Raw genomic sequence first — 15739 nt, forward strand, 5'->3', positions numbered from 1 at the left:
TCAACAGCACCCCCTTGTGGCTAAATGTTGTAAGTGGCCCGTTGTAATTCTATTACAATTAACCCTTGTGCTATCCTAGGCACTTTGACATTGGGAGTTGGGTCATCTAGACCCACTACACAGTGCGCTGAACCTTTTTTCTTCAATGATTTGTGATCTTCACTGGTGTCCATGGATTACATGTAATCTGTCCACCTTTATCCACCTTTGGCATGGTAGGGAGAACATGTCAATGTAAGGGTGGGGTCATCTAAGATAGCACAAGGGTTTTTAAAGGTGGTATTTGAATATAATTTGTTCGCATGGCAAAATCTTAACCCTCATGCTATCTTAGATGACCCCACCCTTACATTGACATGTTCTCCCTACCATGCCAAAGGTGGATAAAGGTGGAAAGATTTCATATAATCCATGGACACCAGTGAGGTTCACAAATCATTGAAGAAAAAAGGTTCAGCGCACTGTGTAGTGGGTCAAGATGACCCAACTCCCAATTTTAGAGTGCCTAGGATAGCACAAGGGTTAAACTGAGTTTGGCAGAACTCTTGCAGCTCAAAGGTCATTTCAGTGAAACCAGTCATTGAGCCATCCTCATCACAATACTCCACTGCTGCACAGTTGACCACATTCATTCCAAACTGTTCAATTGATTCATTGATTTCACCCTTTTTTTTAATAGTCTAATGATCCCTAGATGAGGATGTGTGTTTGTGAATTTGTGTGGCCCTGTGATGGAGTGGCAAACCATCCAGGGGGGTACGCGACACCAAACATCACGTGATATACCCCGCTAAAATTAAACCCAAACAAGGGGAAACGGTCCAATGAAGGGACAGAAGAGGAACCTGCACCCGCTAAAAAAGGGAAATCTGCCTTCAACAGGCAGCAGTAAACGTGCCTTGCTTTGTACTGGTCCGCGGTGACAAAAAGGTTGGGGACCACTGTCCTAAATGTTTTCCAACCAACCTGCCATTGAAGCTCCTTATTGGCTAAACACACCTGATCCAGGTCATCAGCAGCAAATAAGGCAGGGTTTCTGGAAAACCAGCAGGACACCGGCCCTTGAGGCCTGGATTTGGGGAACCCTGGCGTAAAGAATTCAAATGAATTTAGAAAACAGATGGATGATTTTTATTTATTTATTATAATTTAACATTTTTACCACATTTATTTTAGTACTGGAATCCCTTTAACCCTTCAGCCATGTGGAAGTGCGTAATCGTGGGTGAATGGGACTGTGACTAAATCGCTGCATAGACGGGATGTAAGAATACCGGTAAATAAATTGTTAAAATATGCCATCTGTTCTGTTTTTTGGTTTAACTTAAACATTTTTTTTTTTCCATTTTCACATCTCAGGAACATCTTCTATACCAAAATGTGTAAAGGTTGAAGCTTTTACAGAAATTAGAAAATAGGTTGAAACATTTTTTTATTATAAACCATATTTTGAATAAAGTTCTTCTTCAACATTCAGTTTCTTATGGCAACTACTTTTTCTGTAAATATTTGTTTCTTACTAGATAGAAATTTGACACCACCCCACCAAAAAACAAAAATAATTGTAGAATTATGCTTTAAGAGTGACTTTCCTCTGAAAATAAAGCAGAAAGCATCTCTTTCTGGCTTATGAACAGCTCCAGTCGGATCAGTCAGTACATTTTTAGTAAAACTACAAGACAAAACAGTGGATTTCATGGCAATTTAATGTTTACATTAAATCGTGTTAAATATTTGTGTGTGTTTTGGTGTTTGAATTTGAAGCCAGAGTGTCTCTCTTCTCGATTTTGCGGAGCTGTTTCTTCTTCATCCTCTTGATCTTAGCCGTGTTCCGGATCTATGAAACATATTAGGGAGAAGGTTGGCATGTTTTATAAAGCAGATGCGTGAGAATCAGAACGGAGGAATTCCATGGAGTCTGCTTCGGACGTACCACTTGCACAATCTCTGCTTTGCGTTCGTTCTCTGCGCGGCGTTTCAGGTTTTCTTCCCTTCTCTTCCTTTTTTCCTAAAGAAAACAGAACAGAGCAGAGTTTGTTGGAGGGGCCACAGCATGGACCCTGCAGTGCTTCAGCACACACACGCCTTCACGTTACCTCCTTCTGTCGTGCTTTCTCCTCTTTAAGCTTCAAAGAATACGCCTTCACCAGCTCCTTTTCCCGCTTGGCCTCCATCTTCTTCTCCCATGAGGAACACAGTGGTTTGTCTCGCAGCAAAGCAGAGAACCTGGACGAAAAGCGTCCCATCACATATGTGGAGACAGACATTCGAATGGATCATTGAGAGGAACTCAGCAAAAGAAAAGTATAATATTTACAATTAAATGAACAAGGAAAGAAAATGTTTAGATGTTTGTAAGAAGTTAAATAAGAAAATGTTCTTTTTAAGAAAACCCTTAGTTACAAAAAAACGCTTCCTCAAACTAATCATTTGTGGCCTCAAATTTGTATTTTGCGTGCTTAAATGAGTGTTTAGTAATTCATGACCATGAATAAACATTTGATTAGCATTTTGTAGGCACAAATAAGTAATTCATGGCCAGATATTAACCCTTCTATTTGCAAGTGAGTATTTTGTGCCTTCAAATTTCCATTTTGTGGCCAAAATTAAGTACTTGATGGCAACAAAAAATTAACATTTTAACAATTTGACCACAGAAAAAAGATTTTTGTGCTAAAAAATTGGTAGCTTGTGTAGTCAGATTTGCATTTTGCGGCCACAATTAAGCGTTTCACGGCCAAAAAATTTTGTCAAAATTTTGTCAAAATTGCATGTGGTCAAATGAGCATTTTGTGGGCATAAGTTAGTGAGAATTGAAGATATTTAAATACTAATTTGTAAACAAATTAATACTAATTTACAACATACCAGTTAGTGGCCAAAAACGAAAAATTTGAGGAGTAAATTATTCTTATTGTTATTATCATGACTAGAGCCCCCACATTCTAGGAAGTGTTCCGTCAGATGGGTGAAGGTTCAGAAGAGAACAAGCAGACAGACTTTTTGCTCCTCACCGCTGTTTGTTTCGGTCCTTCCACACTCGTCCTGATTTGGGTTTTCCCAAAGGAATGACTGCGCTCTGCTTGACGTTTGGAGCAGCAGGAGGAGGTTTCTTCTTCTTTTTCTTTGGGATGGTTTCTGAACTCGCAGGAGGAACCGTTTCTACAGGCTCGTATTTTAGCACGTCATGGTGGTCTCCGCTAGCTTCATCGCCGGCTGCTTCCCCCACCGGCTCCTCGTTGTGGTTTTCTAACTCTGGTTTCGTTGACCCACTGCAGTCGTCTTCGAGGGGATCACCGGGTTTGTTCTCTGGTCCTACCGTGTTTTGTGCCTCCACTGCCGGCAGCTCTTGGAGGACAGAGCGCCTCGTCCTTCTGCTCGGAGTCTTCACCGAGGCGGCGGGAGTGCACAACCTGCGGCCACTCCTGGTCCGTCTCGGCTCCTCCTGGACCGGCTCCTCCTCGTGTCCTCCTTCGGGAGCGGGATTTTCTTCCACCGTGGGCTTCACTCTCTTGGGCATATTGTCAGTTTTGCGGTCAATAACATAAAAACTGTGAAAAACTTTACCCACGTGGGTCCAGACTGTACTTTCCTGCCATACGTCATTCTGTTTCCGGGTTTCAACGTGAGATGTGAAACAAAAGTACGCATTACTGCCACCTACAGGTGAGACAGCGAAGGTGCAGCCTGCAGTTGGCGTTTGTAGAGACTATGGCTGTGTCCGAATTACCGCCCTAACCCCTAACTACTAAAACCCTATATAGTGCGGCACTATATAGTTCTCTATATAGTTCTCTGAATTTTCAAAGCAATTCGGACACCCGTGCTCACTAGTTTTCTCTTTCGGGTGTTTTCAAATGGCGCTTGGCACGGAAACAAAGTGGCGCATTACTGCCACCACCTGGTCTGGAGGGGAACTACTTCTATTTAACGCGGAGAATGACACCCATTTGTCAAATTAAAAATATAATAAATATGAACATTTTATGAAGACTATTTATGAATCTGCTGAGTTCTGATCATGGAAAATGTGGCTGATTTATAAATAATAAAATTACAAACACATTGGTGTAGATTTTATGTATTAGTTGATAAATAAACCCCCATGTTATTACTCCATGGCAATATTTATTTTTGTGCCGCTGAACGATTTACGGGCTCTTGCGAGGAGGCATTTTTTTCTGTAGTTTTCTCTTCTACCTTACTGAAAATAGCTTTAAATATGAATCTGTCCGTGTTCCTGGCAATAATTCAACCGTTTTTGATGGGATCAAACCAAAAACGAGCAGATATGCACCATCACAGGACGGCAAGGAGAAGCAGACGTCTCAGAAGATTTCCTCTGGAAGCCCTGGCCAGACATGAACAACCTGTGAGTTAAACTTAAAGTTTTTTATTAGTTCAATTTAAGCATTTGTCACTAATTGTGCTCAAGGTTACACAGTCTGCTGGGTAAGAGTTTAAAATTCTTTTTCAACACTGGACTATTAACTGTATAGTCTAACTACATGAAACACTTGTGAGATCAAAGTTTAGTATTTTTTATTCAGAGTCAAACCATATAACTTGATTTAAACAAAAATACTTTAATTTTTAAATATTTATATAAAAATCCAAAAACCCAGCCAAAAAACACGCGATTTTCCAGCATTTATAAATACGTCATAAACTAAAATGTAAGACATCAGAATAAAATGAAACATTAAAAAAAATCAGATTTAATTTTCTCAATGAAATAATTATTTTTCTATTTTCCAGGGTCTTCCACGTCTCTACTGCTTTGCCAACATAAAGGTGTCTGTCGTGGCCCTTCACGCTGACGGTCAGTCCGACACAAAACCAGACCGGCAGACCCGCAGATCGGTTGACCCGCAGGACCATTGAGCATCTGGTGGAGCAGCTTCGGGTTCCTCACACTCTGGGGGGGGGGCACAGGAGACTGAGGTCCTGGTGTTTCTTTTCTGGCTGGCATGTGGCGCATCTTACGGTGTGGTAACCAGGGCCCTTTACATGCCACGGTCCACTGTGAGTGACGTTGTCCACAGGACGGCAGACCGCATCCTCCAGCTGATGAGCAGGGTCACCCAGCATCCAGTGGGAATGAACTACCATAAGTCACCTCTGGTTTTATAGCAGCTTGCTTGGTCTTCCACCTTCCAAAAGGTCGTGGGGAGCATTGAGAGCTGCCACTGAAGAATAAAGGCCCTAAAAGAAAATACAGCTTGTTATTTTAACAGGAAGCTTTTTTATTCCATTCAACTGCAGGCTGTAGGTGACTCTAAGCCAAATTTAGAGATATTTTTGTTGGGAATCAAGTTCAAGGATCAGTCCACAGTTCACAGGTTCTACGTAAAAGCCCCATTTATGTAAATCAAACATTACCCACCTGAAGGATCCTTTTGGGTGATGGTGGGTATCCCTGCATTGCTCATCCCATCACGCTGCTGACACCCTACAGAGAACCCATGAGGAATGCGGTTCAGGCCCGTTACAACCAGAACCACTCCAGAACACGCTCTGTGGTGGAGAGAGCATTTGGCAAATGAGGAGGAGAGCAATATTTCTGGGGGCACTGGAAGTAAAACCAACCTTTGCAATGAAAATCATTGCCTGCAGTTCAGTTCTGCACAATCTGTGCATCAGCGAAGGGGACTGCTGGGAGCCACAGATGTTGAGCCACACCAGGAACCAGTAGGACGGGGAAAGTGGCGTCCGTCTGCGAGGACAAATCTCTGCATTCCTTTCAGCTCCAACTGTGACACACATGACTCTAGAAGACCAGGATTATTGTTAAGATGTATAAAAATAAATGTTAACATAAAACGAAAATGTAAATATGTACATTTGATATTTATATGAAAATCCCTTTGAGATTGTTAAAAATGGCTCAGATTTAAATAATGCATTTAAATAATTCATTTTTGTTCATGCATTTATTAAACAAATTGCAAAAACAACGACGACGTTACATTTTTGAACAATATTTTAAACTCAGGTAAGCTTAACAGACTCTCCTGTCACTCTTTGTCCCTTCTTGCTCTTTCCTCCTCTCCTCTTTCAACAACAACCGTTACCCCAACATGACAACGATTACAGTTTAATGATAAATAAATACAAATCTGATCAAGTGTCTCTCACTCCCATCCGGCACGAGCTTGCCTGATAACAAACAGGCTTTCTCCATCCACAGATGGATCAGATTTTCCTTATCCTCGTCTGTCCATACATATATAAACACATTTTAAAAATGTGTTAATAACTTATGACTACGGTTAGAACTCACTGCTTTTTTATGTAATATCAACAGCGTTTGTTTTTAGCCTTCAATGCTAATTCGCGCTAGCGTTAGCTTTAGCATTACCGAAATTGATGAGCTTCAAAACAATGTAGGTTGTCGATTGAGGAATATAACATATTAAACAAGTCATCTTACGTATTTACAAATATATTTTACAACATATACAAGATACTTTTAAATATACTTACATTTTTAAGTCCTCTTTCTAGCGCAACCGTCCGCCATCTTTGAATAATTCAAACGCAGTGTATTGTGGGTCACACGCAATGCATTCTGGTATGAACGCAGTGCATTCTGGGCAATATTCGCCGATCGAGTGAGCATCGATCCACACTGGTTTTTCGTAGAGAATTCTGGGAAATTTCTAGTGCACATGATTTTTGAACTGTAGATTCGGACAGCACTACAAAATGGCGACCGCACTATATAGTGCACTATATAGGGGTTAGGGCGGTAATTCGGACACAGCCTATGTATGAAGTATTCAATCCTGCACCAATACAAAACCTGTTAAAACAGTCTAATTTAAAACATCAAAAAGAAGGTTATTATTATAATTAGTGTTTTTGTTTTGAGTTAAAGTGCCTTTATTCTTTCTTTTAACCTGGAAAATCAATAATCTATTGTTGTTTGACTCAAACAAATTTGGACAAGGTATGGAATGTCTTGTGCACTGACCATATATGATGGTCATGTATGATGTTCTGTATTTACAGTATTTGTCAATAAAGTTCATAAATAAAAATACCGTTAGAGCACTGTAAAGCAGCACAAGGAACAAATGCAGACAAACAAACTGTTATAAAATAACTGTTATCAATAGACATTAAGGTTATAATAATGGCTTTGAAAAAAACCAAAGAGAGGCAGTGACGTAATCAAATTTAAGTTTTGACCGAGAACAAGTACGGACAGATCAAATGTTCTGTGATACCAGAACAAACACTAATAGACTTTATCATAACTCTCACATGTCTTTTGTCTATACACTTTCTTTTAAACTGGAGAAAATGTAAACATCTTTTCAAATCATTCTTTTGTGGGTTCCAAAGTTTAACACAATATTATAAATAAATAAATGCATAAACAACACATTTGTTTTAAAGTAGTGCGAGCAACTGTTACTTGAAATCAAACACTTTTTAATTTCAGTTTTTCATTTTCTTTTGTTAAATATTTTCAATTATTTCAAAAAAAGGTTCATGTCATCTGCAAAAAGACAAGATTCAGTTTTTTAATAAAAATAGCTAGCTATTACTTCAATTAAAAGCAAATATATAAAAAGTAATTTAATGATTAATTCCAATGTAATCGATATAAATGTATTTGGTTTTATCTAAAGTAAAACCTGCATATCCAAGCCCATTGCTAAAAAAAAAAAAAGCAGGCAAGACAAGGGGAATAGACTGTATGAACGTCATTTAACATTTGGGTAATCTTGTGCAATAAGAAGATCCATAAATTGGAAGCTATTTTTTTACATGCTATTCATTTATTTGTTTGTTTATTTTTACCACATAACAATTCTTCAACATCTTTGAGAAGTATACACCTCGTGTGAAAGGTAAAAATAAAATGAAAATCTAAGACTCGTGTTTGGGGAAAAGAAATTGCAAAATAGTGCCACCGTGCGGTTGCATTAAATCACTGCATCAACATGTCACGTGATTTTACTTCCGCGTCTCGTGATGCCGCTCTGCTCAAAACACAGCACTCAGGAAATTCAGTTCCTCAGCGGTTCTGTCGTTGGGAGTTTTGATTAAACAAAAAAGGTTATAAACAGAACGGAGCAGCAGAATTCAAAATGAGACTGATCTTGTCTTTGTTGAGACTTAGCTTCCTGCTTACGGTGTTGTCTGTACAACGGGTAAGTTTAACTTTACATTGTAGTTCTCCAGGTCTATCATGTTGTTCTGTTTATTAAGGATGTGTGTATACTGTTAATATAATTAATACTATTAAACAAAGCTCTGGGGTCGGTTTTTATATGTAAAAAGATAGTATTGTGTTTGCTTTTCATTTAAATATTTGTATTAATTTCAAATATGTCATTTAAAAGGCTTAAAATGGTTTTAAAGAATATTCAGACAAAAAAAGCGTACACAATTTCAATTTAATGTTTTTTTCTTTAGTCATTTCCTTCATCAATAAACATTTCTCCCTGTAGTTGCTTTATAATGTCTCGTGTTATTTTTCGTAATGTTGTGACCTGCAGCTCTGGGCAGCACCTTCATTCAGCCTGGACTATAACGCTGACTGCTTCCGTAAAGATGGCCAAAGGTTCCGCTTCATTTCAGGAAGCATCCACTACAGCAGGATCCCCAGAGTCTACTGGAAAGACCGACTGGTGAAGATGTACATGGCCGGGCTGAACGCCATCCAGACGTGAGTTCCTCTCTGCACTCGGAAATCTGGTCTGTGAGTGGCTGACACACTTTTTTGGGGGGGATTATAAATGTCAGGGGTCAATCTTTGGATGCAGGTACATTCCCTGGAACTACCACGAAGAATCTCCTGGCATGTACAATTTTAGCGGGGACAGGGATGTGGAATACTTCCTGAAACTGGCCCAGGACATCGGCTTACTGGTCATCCTTCGGCCAGGACCCTATATATGCGCAGAGTGGGAGATGGTGAGTGAATCGCTTTGAGTATTTGTCTTTGCAGAGTCTAGAAAAGAAACAGAAATTGTTTTTTTTTTCTCACAGCTGACAGACGTTAAACAAATGAGCTGTAATCATAAAAGCAGAGCGAACATGAATAAAGTTCAATCTAAAGTCTCATGGTGTCACATGATGGTGTTTTTTTCAGCCAAGAAGGCGTGCTGTTAAGGAAATATAATGGAAAAGATGATCACTTTTTAAAAAAGACCACACAATGCTCAGCTCTACTTTAATAGTGAGGGGCCTAACAATGTTAAGTTAATTAAAGTCTTAATTGTCTTTTGATCTATTGTAAAAGTGTCCCCAGTGGTCTTTTTATTGTGATTATGATGTTTTTAGTCAAAAGAAAAAAAACTTTTATTTTCTGGGACATAGTTTCTACAAAGCTGCAATAATTCATAAAAATTTCTCCTCTGAGTTGTGGGCGACAGCCGATGGTGCAGAGCAACCCCGCCCTCATTTCCCGTCACCCATAACCAAGAGCTATCCGTTTACACCAGGGGTGTCAGACTTCAGGCCTCAAGGGTTGACCTCCTGCTGTTTTTTTTAAGAAATCCTGCCTTATCCACAGTTGATCACCTGGATCAGGTGTGTTTTGCCTATATGGAGCTGCAATAGCAGCATATTTGGCTAAAGTCTACCACACCAGCTATGGAGGGCTGGAGCTTGACAGCTGTGCTTTACACACTCTCCTGCTAGTTTACAGCCCCATTACACCCCCAACCTAACATCACTGGTCCAACAAAAATGGCAGAAAACATTGGATCTACCCAGCCGTACAGTTAGTCAGCTCCGACAACGAAAATAAAGACAAACATGAATCTATTTGTCTGCAAGTGGATGCATCAGAATGGAGCGGAGCAGGGAGCTTGTGTTCCGCCTAGTTTATTTCCTACGTTACAAATACTATATTTCTTCACCTATTTTTGTCTGCTCTGAATGACTTGAATAAAGAAATACTGAGAAATACTTAATTTTCTTTATATAATTGTTTCCATCATAAGAAAAATACCTCAAGATCATGTTAAAAACACCAAAAAACAATAGTCATCTGAGTGGATCTTTAAGCAGAATTTTTTTATGCCGTTTGACTTTCTATAAAACTTCATTTTTGTAACTTTGTTTGGGAACAGATGCTTGCTGCACAAGATTCCTGAGAGTTTTATGCTTGTAGTTGATGGCTGTTCTAAGCTAACATCTCTGAATCCGCAGGCTTTTTTAATTTATTTATTTTAATTGTATTTAAAAACCTGATCTACTCACATTTTCTACAGATAAGATATAGAACAGGTTTTGAGCAAGTGGAATGTCATTGGTTAGTTAAAAAAGGAGGAAATAAATATAGTTCATCATCTTCTGAAAGGCATAAAGGTAGTCACGTTTTTTTCAGCATGCTGCACTCTTTTTTTATTTGAAAGGTAAATCATTTGCAGCAGAGATCTTTGCTTTTGATCTGAAGCTTTATTTGTTTGTTTCTACCTCTCCAATAGGGCGGCCTGCCAGCCTGGCTTCTCAGTAAGAAAGACATTGTGCTGCGATCTTCTGATCCAGGTGAGCATCAATCTCAAAGAGACAACTTTTGAGCCCAGTCATCACCTCTGTAACCGGCGGCAACCCGTTCCAGATTACGTGGCAGCTGTGGATACATGGATGGGGAAGTTGTTGCCCATGATGAAGCCCTACCTCTATCAGAACGGCGGCCCCATCATTACTGTTCAGGTGGGCGAGATGTTCCTGCGCACCGCCTGAGTTCAGAACTTGGAGGAGGATGAGACTTTGTATTGAATGTTCAGGTTGAGAATGAATATGGCAGTTACTTTGCCTGTGACTACAACTACATGCGCCACCTGACCAAGCTGTTCCGCTCTCACCTGGGGGAGGACGTGGTTCTGTTCACCACAGATGGCGCTGGCCTGAACTACCTGAAGTGTGGCGCCATACAGGGCCTGTATGCCACTGTGGACTTTGGTCCAGGTCAGTGCTCACCTGTATTCTGCAGATTACACATGACTATTGGCAGAGTGCTGCAATAAGAGTTTTGTTGGAACATTTGGCTTCCTGCTGGTGTTCAAACTGGCTCATTTTTGGAGAAGTCACACACAGGAAGAAGAAGAATAAAAAAAGTAATCGTTATCTTTGCATTCTGGCTTTTCCAGGTTCAAATATAACTGCAGCCTTTGAGGCACAGCGCCATGCTGAGCCTCATGGACCTTTGGCAAGTGTCTCCCACCTTTTGATTTTTGTGTTTCAGTTGAATTCTTACAACACGAATCATCATTGTCTTCCTCCACAGGTCAACTCAGAGTTTTACACTGGCTGGTTGGACCACTGGGGATCTCGTCACTCGGTTGTATCCCCAGATTTGGTGGCCAAGTCCCTCAACCAGCAGCTGGCAATGGGAGCAAATGTCAACATGTGAGTCTTTGCTGTGCTGAGTTGCCAATTATCCACTAAGATACAGGATTAAACTTGGGGTTTCTGGAGAAATCTCCGAAGACGTATGTGATCACAGATTTATTTACTCGCAGTTTGCTGCTTTAAAGACTAAACGATAAAGTCCCACTTCGATCGTCTTTTGATCCATTTTGAAACCCTACTCCCACTTCCCTTCATCCATCTTTTTACACTCTCTCCCGCTGGCTTACAGCCCTTCACAACCCCAATATAACATTACCGGTGCAACCAAAATGGAGAGCAATGTCAGAGCTATCCAGCCCTACAGTTTTGAGGCGGATTCCAGCGTGCACGAGGAAAAAAATGATGTGCACGGATCCAGTCATCTATAAGTGGATGCATTAGAATGGAGCGAAGCAGGGAGCTTGTGACCTGCCAATTGCATTTTCTACTTAAAAAATACGATATTTTCCAAAGGCATTTCTCATCTGCTCCTGATTCCTAACGATTGGAATAAAGAAATGTTTCAAAATGGTAATTTTAGCTTAATTGTCCTAATATGTGTCAGAAAATGCCACAAAAAAAGCTACAAACATCATTTTCATCGGAGTGTGTTTTCAAAACCTGTTGACAAATTTAGGGCAACCAGGCTTTTTCCATCCATCACAGATGTTTGTATATTTTAGCCTCTTGCCTTCCCTCTCCTACAGGTACATGTTCATAGGTGGAACAAACTTTGGCTATTGGAATGGTGAGTGTGCTGTACGTAAAAACCACATGAGTTTGAAGTAACCCCCTACCACAGGGTCACCGCTATCTCACCTCCAGGTGCTAACTCACCTTACAGTGCACAGCCCACAAGCTATGACTATGACGCTCCGCTGACGGAGGCAGGTGACCTGACCGAAAAATACTTTGCCATCCGAGAGGTCATCAGAATGGTGAGAACAGACAGTCATCTATCAGCATGATTGACCGTATAAGAGAACTGGACTGAGCAAAGAAAACGGACTATTTTCAGTTCCAATGAAATGACGTTAGTTCAGTCACCACCATGTTGGAACCAAACAGCATTAGTAAGCAGTGATTTGTCCGCGTCAGTCTGAGTTTCTATGGCAACCACCCTGGACAATTAATTGTGAGCCTGTTGGAAGTCCACACCCCTTCCACTGAAAGGGGGCTTCACGAAATCTGTCAATCAAACATTTTGAATGTTGGACGTGAGGCCACCTGCTTTTATTGAGGCATCTGATTGGCTAGTTTATACTTTGAATAACTTGCACTGCCGAAGAAATATAGTGAAAAAATATTAGGATTAGCAAGGACATGTTAAAAAGTTATTGGCACAAGAATACAATGAGTGAGTAATAGCTGTTTATTTCTTAATCTGTGGGATTTTTTTGGCTTTGAGCAGAGGGTACTTCCTGTTTGGAACACGAGAGGGGAGGGGTCACTCAGTCCAGCTGTCATATACAGTCAATTTTCATCACAGATACACTGTTTCACTAAAGATGTTCTCATTGTAGTATCGGAGAATCCCAGAGGGACCAGTTCCACCGTCGACCCCCAAATACGCATACGGGGCCGTTACCATGAAGAAGGTTGGATCTCCGTTCCGGTATTTAGTTCCTGAACATTTTAGCTTCGAATTTCTGTACTTACTCTTTGTACTTACACTATGATCCTCCGTCCCTTTAGCTGCAGACAGTAGCGGACGCTCTGGAAATCTTGTCTTTCTCTGGTCCTGTCAAAAGCACGTATCCTCAGACTTTCATAGATTTAAATCAGGTATTCTTAAAAAAGATGTTATTCTTCAGCTTTCATAAATAAACTTGGGCTTGTAATGATTTTCTTTCTACCTCTAGGCTTATGGGTATGTTCTTTACAGAACCACATTGCCTGTGACCTGCAGTGAGCCCACGCCCCTGTCATCTCCTCTAAATGGGGTTCACGACAGGGCGTATGTTTCTGTAGATGGGGTGAGTCTTGTTCTTCACCATCAGATGTTTACAATGCTTTTCTATGCTTTTCTTAGATATTGTATGACATAAAGGATTTTCGATTGGTATTAAAGTTTGTAGTATTTTAAAATTTATGAAATTCTGAGGCACTTTCTTTCTTTTAATATATGCTCCAAAGGTGGCTGCAGGAATCCTTGAAAGGAACAAAGTCATAAGCATCAATGTGACCGGGAAAGCTGGCAGTCAGCTGGACATGCTGGTAGAGAACATGGGCCGGATCAACTACGGGAAAGGCATCAACGACTTCAAGGTTCATGAAAATGCATTTTCAAGCCTAAAGATCCACTGAATGGCCTTTTACCTCTGTTGAACTGACAAAAAGTGAGTAGATAGTCATTAGAATTTTTCCATTTTTTAACTGCTGTCATCGGATGTCAGGGTTTGGTGTCCAACCTGACCTTGGGCAAGGATACACTCACTGGCTGGACCATGTATGGTCTCAGCATAGATGATGCTGTCAGCCAGGGCCGTCTTGGAGAAACACCTTCTGCATGGGCAAACCCTCCTCAGCCTGCCTCTCTGTCCACACCAGCCTTCTATGGAGGAAGCTTCATAATTCCAGACGGCATCCCAGACCTCCCCCAAGACACCTACATCAAACTGCCCAACTGGAGGAAGGCATGTTCAGTCTAGTCTTTGTACCTAACGGGTATTTAGAGGATTTGTTTTCTTTGTTTATTTTAGTCTTTTAGGATAGAAAACATCTTAATAGACAAAGGATGAAGCAGCTCTGAATAAAGATTTGTCAATCAGTTGTCAATGTTAAAAGAAAATAATGATTTCTGAGTTCTTTTGTTTGTTTTTTTCATTCATTTTACACTTGATATGACAGAATCAGAATCCCACTCATTCTGTTTATTTTTAGGGGCAGATCTGGATTAACGGTGTTAATTTGGGACGTTACTGGCCGGCTCGAGGGCCTCAGATGACACTCTTTGTGCCGGTCAACCTTCTCAGCACAGCTGCACCCAACAACGTGACCGTCCTGGAGCTCGAAGGGGCTTCCTGCAATCCCCAGCCGTGCACTGTGGAGTTCTCTGCCACTCCCATCCTTAACGCCACAGTCCAGTCCGAGGATGAACAGCACAGGAGACTCTTTGCAAAGGAAGATTTACTTTGATAACAGGGGAACTTTGCTGCAATAAACAACCCAGTTTGCGCTAAACTTTTTTGTGAGTTTAATCAGTTTGAATTTTTATGTAGGATTTTAATTGAGGGAAAATCTTTATGTCAAAGTCATTTGTGCGTGCCTACCTCACTGATTGTGCATCCCCTGTATTGTCTCTCACAGTGTTTTTCTGCAAAAAGCCATTTCATATTACCTTGAAGTCCATTTAAACAAAGTTTTCTATTCAAAATAAACAGGAATATATGTTTCCAGGTGTAAATAATTCATTTTTTTGGTCAAACCTAGATATTAACCCTTGTGCTATCTTAGATGACCCCACCCTTACATTGACGTGTTCTCCCTACCATGACAAAGGTGGATAAAGGTGGAAAGATTTCATGTAATCCATGGACACCAGTGAGGTTCACAAATCATTAATTAGTAGGTTAATAATTATTTTTATTGTTTGCAAAGCTTTTGTAACCCTTGTGCTATCCTAGGCACTTTAACGTTGGGAGTTGGGTCATCTAGACCCACTAGACAGTGCGCTGAACCTTTTTTCAATGATGTTGTGGGCTGACGCTCTCCAGTTAGCTGTGAAGAATCCCCAAAGGGTGAACTGACTTATATGTTGCTGATGTCTGATGTTCTTTCAGAGACCTGTGAAAAGGTTATTTTCAACAACAGAGAAAAATTATCAAAGTTCTTTTTTGTTTTGTTTTTGAGAGTGCATGAATGCAAATACCTGGTTTTGGCTACCTGTAAGAAAACACTTGAAGTATTGTGCATTCCCTCAGCGGGTGCTATTCGGTGTTCTACGCCTTTGGAGGCCACCCATTTGAAGACTTGGAGAAGAAGGTAGGTAAGGAATAGCTTAGATCTGGTCATTCAAGCCCGGGTGGAGTAGCAAATGTTCAAACGAGAACTTTGAAGGCGTGGTAAAGAGGAAAAACATCTGATTCACAGTTTTGATTATAGTTGTTGTCACTGATGATGTCTTATGGGGCAAAAGGAAAGAAATAAAGAAAAAGATTGCTTGTTGAAATTACAGGGAGACTTGTTATGTTAAAATGAGAACAATAAACACATCAACACAGTGGGTTTATAGAATTTGATAAGTCCAGCAGACTTGGACAGGGTTCAGGTGGTGTGGTGGCAGCACAGTCTGAATAAGGTTGTATTCAGACTGGACACATTTGATTCGTTTATAGTGAACCAGAGTTCCTTTCCCTCGATAATCCATGACAAATTTCCA

General features: G+C 40.4%; 2 protein-coding genes and 1 long non-coding RNA gene across 6 annotated transcripts; 1 reads left to right on the top strand and 2 right to left on the bottom strand.

Moving 5' to 3' along the window:
* Nucleotides 1–1688: 1688 nt before the first annotated feature.
* LOC144990332 (uncharacterized) lies at nucleotides 1689–3623 on the bottom strand. Its single transcript, XM_078943520.1, has 4 exons — nucleotides 3015–3623; nucleotides 2097–2226; nucleotides 1934–2008; nucleotides 1689–1837 (listed from the first exon to the last, which is right to left on the bottom strand). The coding sequence occupies exons 1-4, from the start codon at nucleotides 3518–3520 to the stop codon at nucleotides 1727–1729; spliced, it is 822 nt and encodes a 273-aa protein (XP_078799646.1). The 5' UTR covers nucleotides 3521–3623; the 3' UTR covers nucleotides 1689–1726.
* Nucleotides 3624–4377: 754 nt separating this feature from the next.
* Nucleotides 4378–6615, bottom strand: LOC144990333 (uncharacterized). Its single transcript, XR_013654328.1, has 4 exons — nucleotides 6487–6615; nucleotides 5590–5770; nucleotides 5387–5517; nucleotides 4378–5205 (listed from the first exon to the last, which is right to left on the bottom strand). It is a non-coding gene; the product is annotated as an uncharacterized LOC144990333 (long non-coding RNA).
* A 1357-nt stretch (nucleotides 6616–7972) lies between these two features.
* On the top strand, nucleotides 7973–14752 carry LOC101167424 (galactosidase, beta 1). Of its 4 annotated transcripts, none has more exons than XM_004085465.5 (16): nucleotides 7973–8165; nucleotides 8514–8683; nucleotides 8781–8931; nucleotides 10452–10512; nucleotides 10586–10680; nucleotides 10755–10935; nucleotides 11118–11176; nucleotides 11255–11376; nucleotides 12066–12106; nucleotides 12184–12296; nucleotides 12882–12956; nucleotides 13054–13143; nucleotides 13221–13334; nucleotides 13495–13626; nucleotides 13755–13994; nucleotides 14242–14752. In XM_004085465.5, the coding sequence occupies exons 1-16, from the start codon at nucleotides 8103–8105 to the stop codon at nucleotides 14494–14496; spliced, it is 1962 nt and encodes a 653-aa protein (XP_004085513.3). In that variant the 5' UTR covers nucleotides 7973–8102; the 3' UTR covers nucleotides 14497–14752. The 4 variants fall into 4 exon arrangements, with proteins under 4 accessions (XP_004085513.3, XP_020556527.3, XP_020556526.3 ...); XM_020700868.3 differs by having other exon boundaries at nucleotides 7992–8165; nucleotides 8596–8683; nucleotides 8761–8931; XM_020700867.3 differs by having other exon boundaries at nucleotides 7994–8165; nucleotides 8596–8683.
* The last annotated feature ends 987 nt before the right edge of the window (nucleotides 14753–15739 follow it).

The sequence above is a fragment of the Oryzias latipes genome (assembly GCF_053564925.1).
Source record: "Oryzias latipes strain Hd-rR chromosome 1 unlocalized genomic scaffold, Olatipes_Hd-rR_3.1 chr1_Y".
Lineage (NCBI taxonomy): Eukaryota > Metazoa > Chordata > Actinopteri > Beloniformes > Adrianichthyidae > Oryzias > Oryzias latipes.

Coding starts and splice junctions, on each gene's coding strand:
- LOC144990332 (XM_078943520.1), bottom strand. CDS start 3,520: ATGCCCAAGAGAGTGAAGCCCACGGTGGAAGAAAATCCCGCTCCCGAA. Junction 2,227..3,014: donor AAGGACCGAAACAAACAGCG/GTGAGGAGCAAA, acceptor CTTTTCGTCCAG/GTTCTCTGCTTTGCTGCGAG. Junction 1,838..1,933: donor AAGCAGAGATTGTGCAAGTG/GTACGTCCGAAG, acceptor TATGTTTCATAG/ATCCGGAACACGGCTAAGAT.
- LOC101167424 (XM_004085465.5), top strand. CDS start 8,103: ATGAGACTGATCTTGTCTTTGTTGAGACTTAGCTTCCTGCTTACGGTG. Junction 8,684..8,780: donor GGGCTGAACGCCATCCAGAC/GTGAGTTCCTCT, acceptor CTTTGGATGCAG/GTACATTCCCTGGAACTACC. Junction 12,107..12,183: donor AAACTTTGGCTATTGGAATG/GTGAGTGTGCTG, acceptor TCTCACCTCCAG/GTGCTAACTCACCTTACAGT.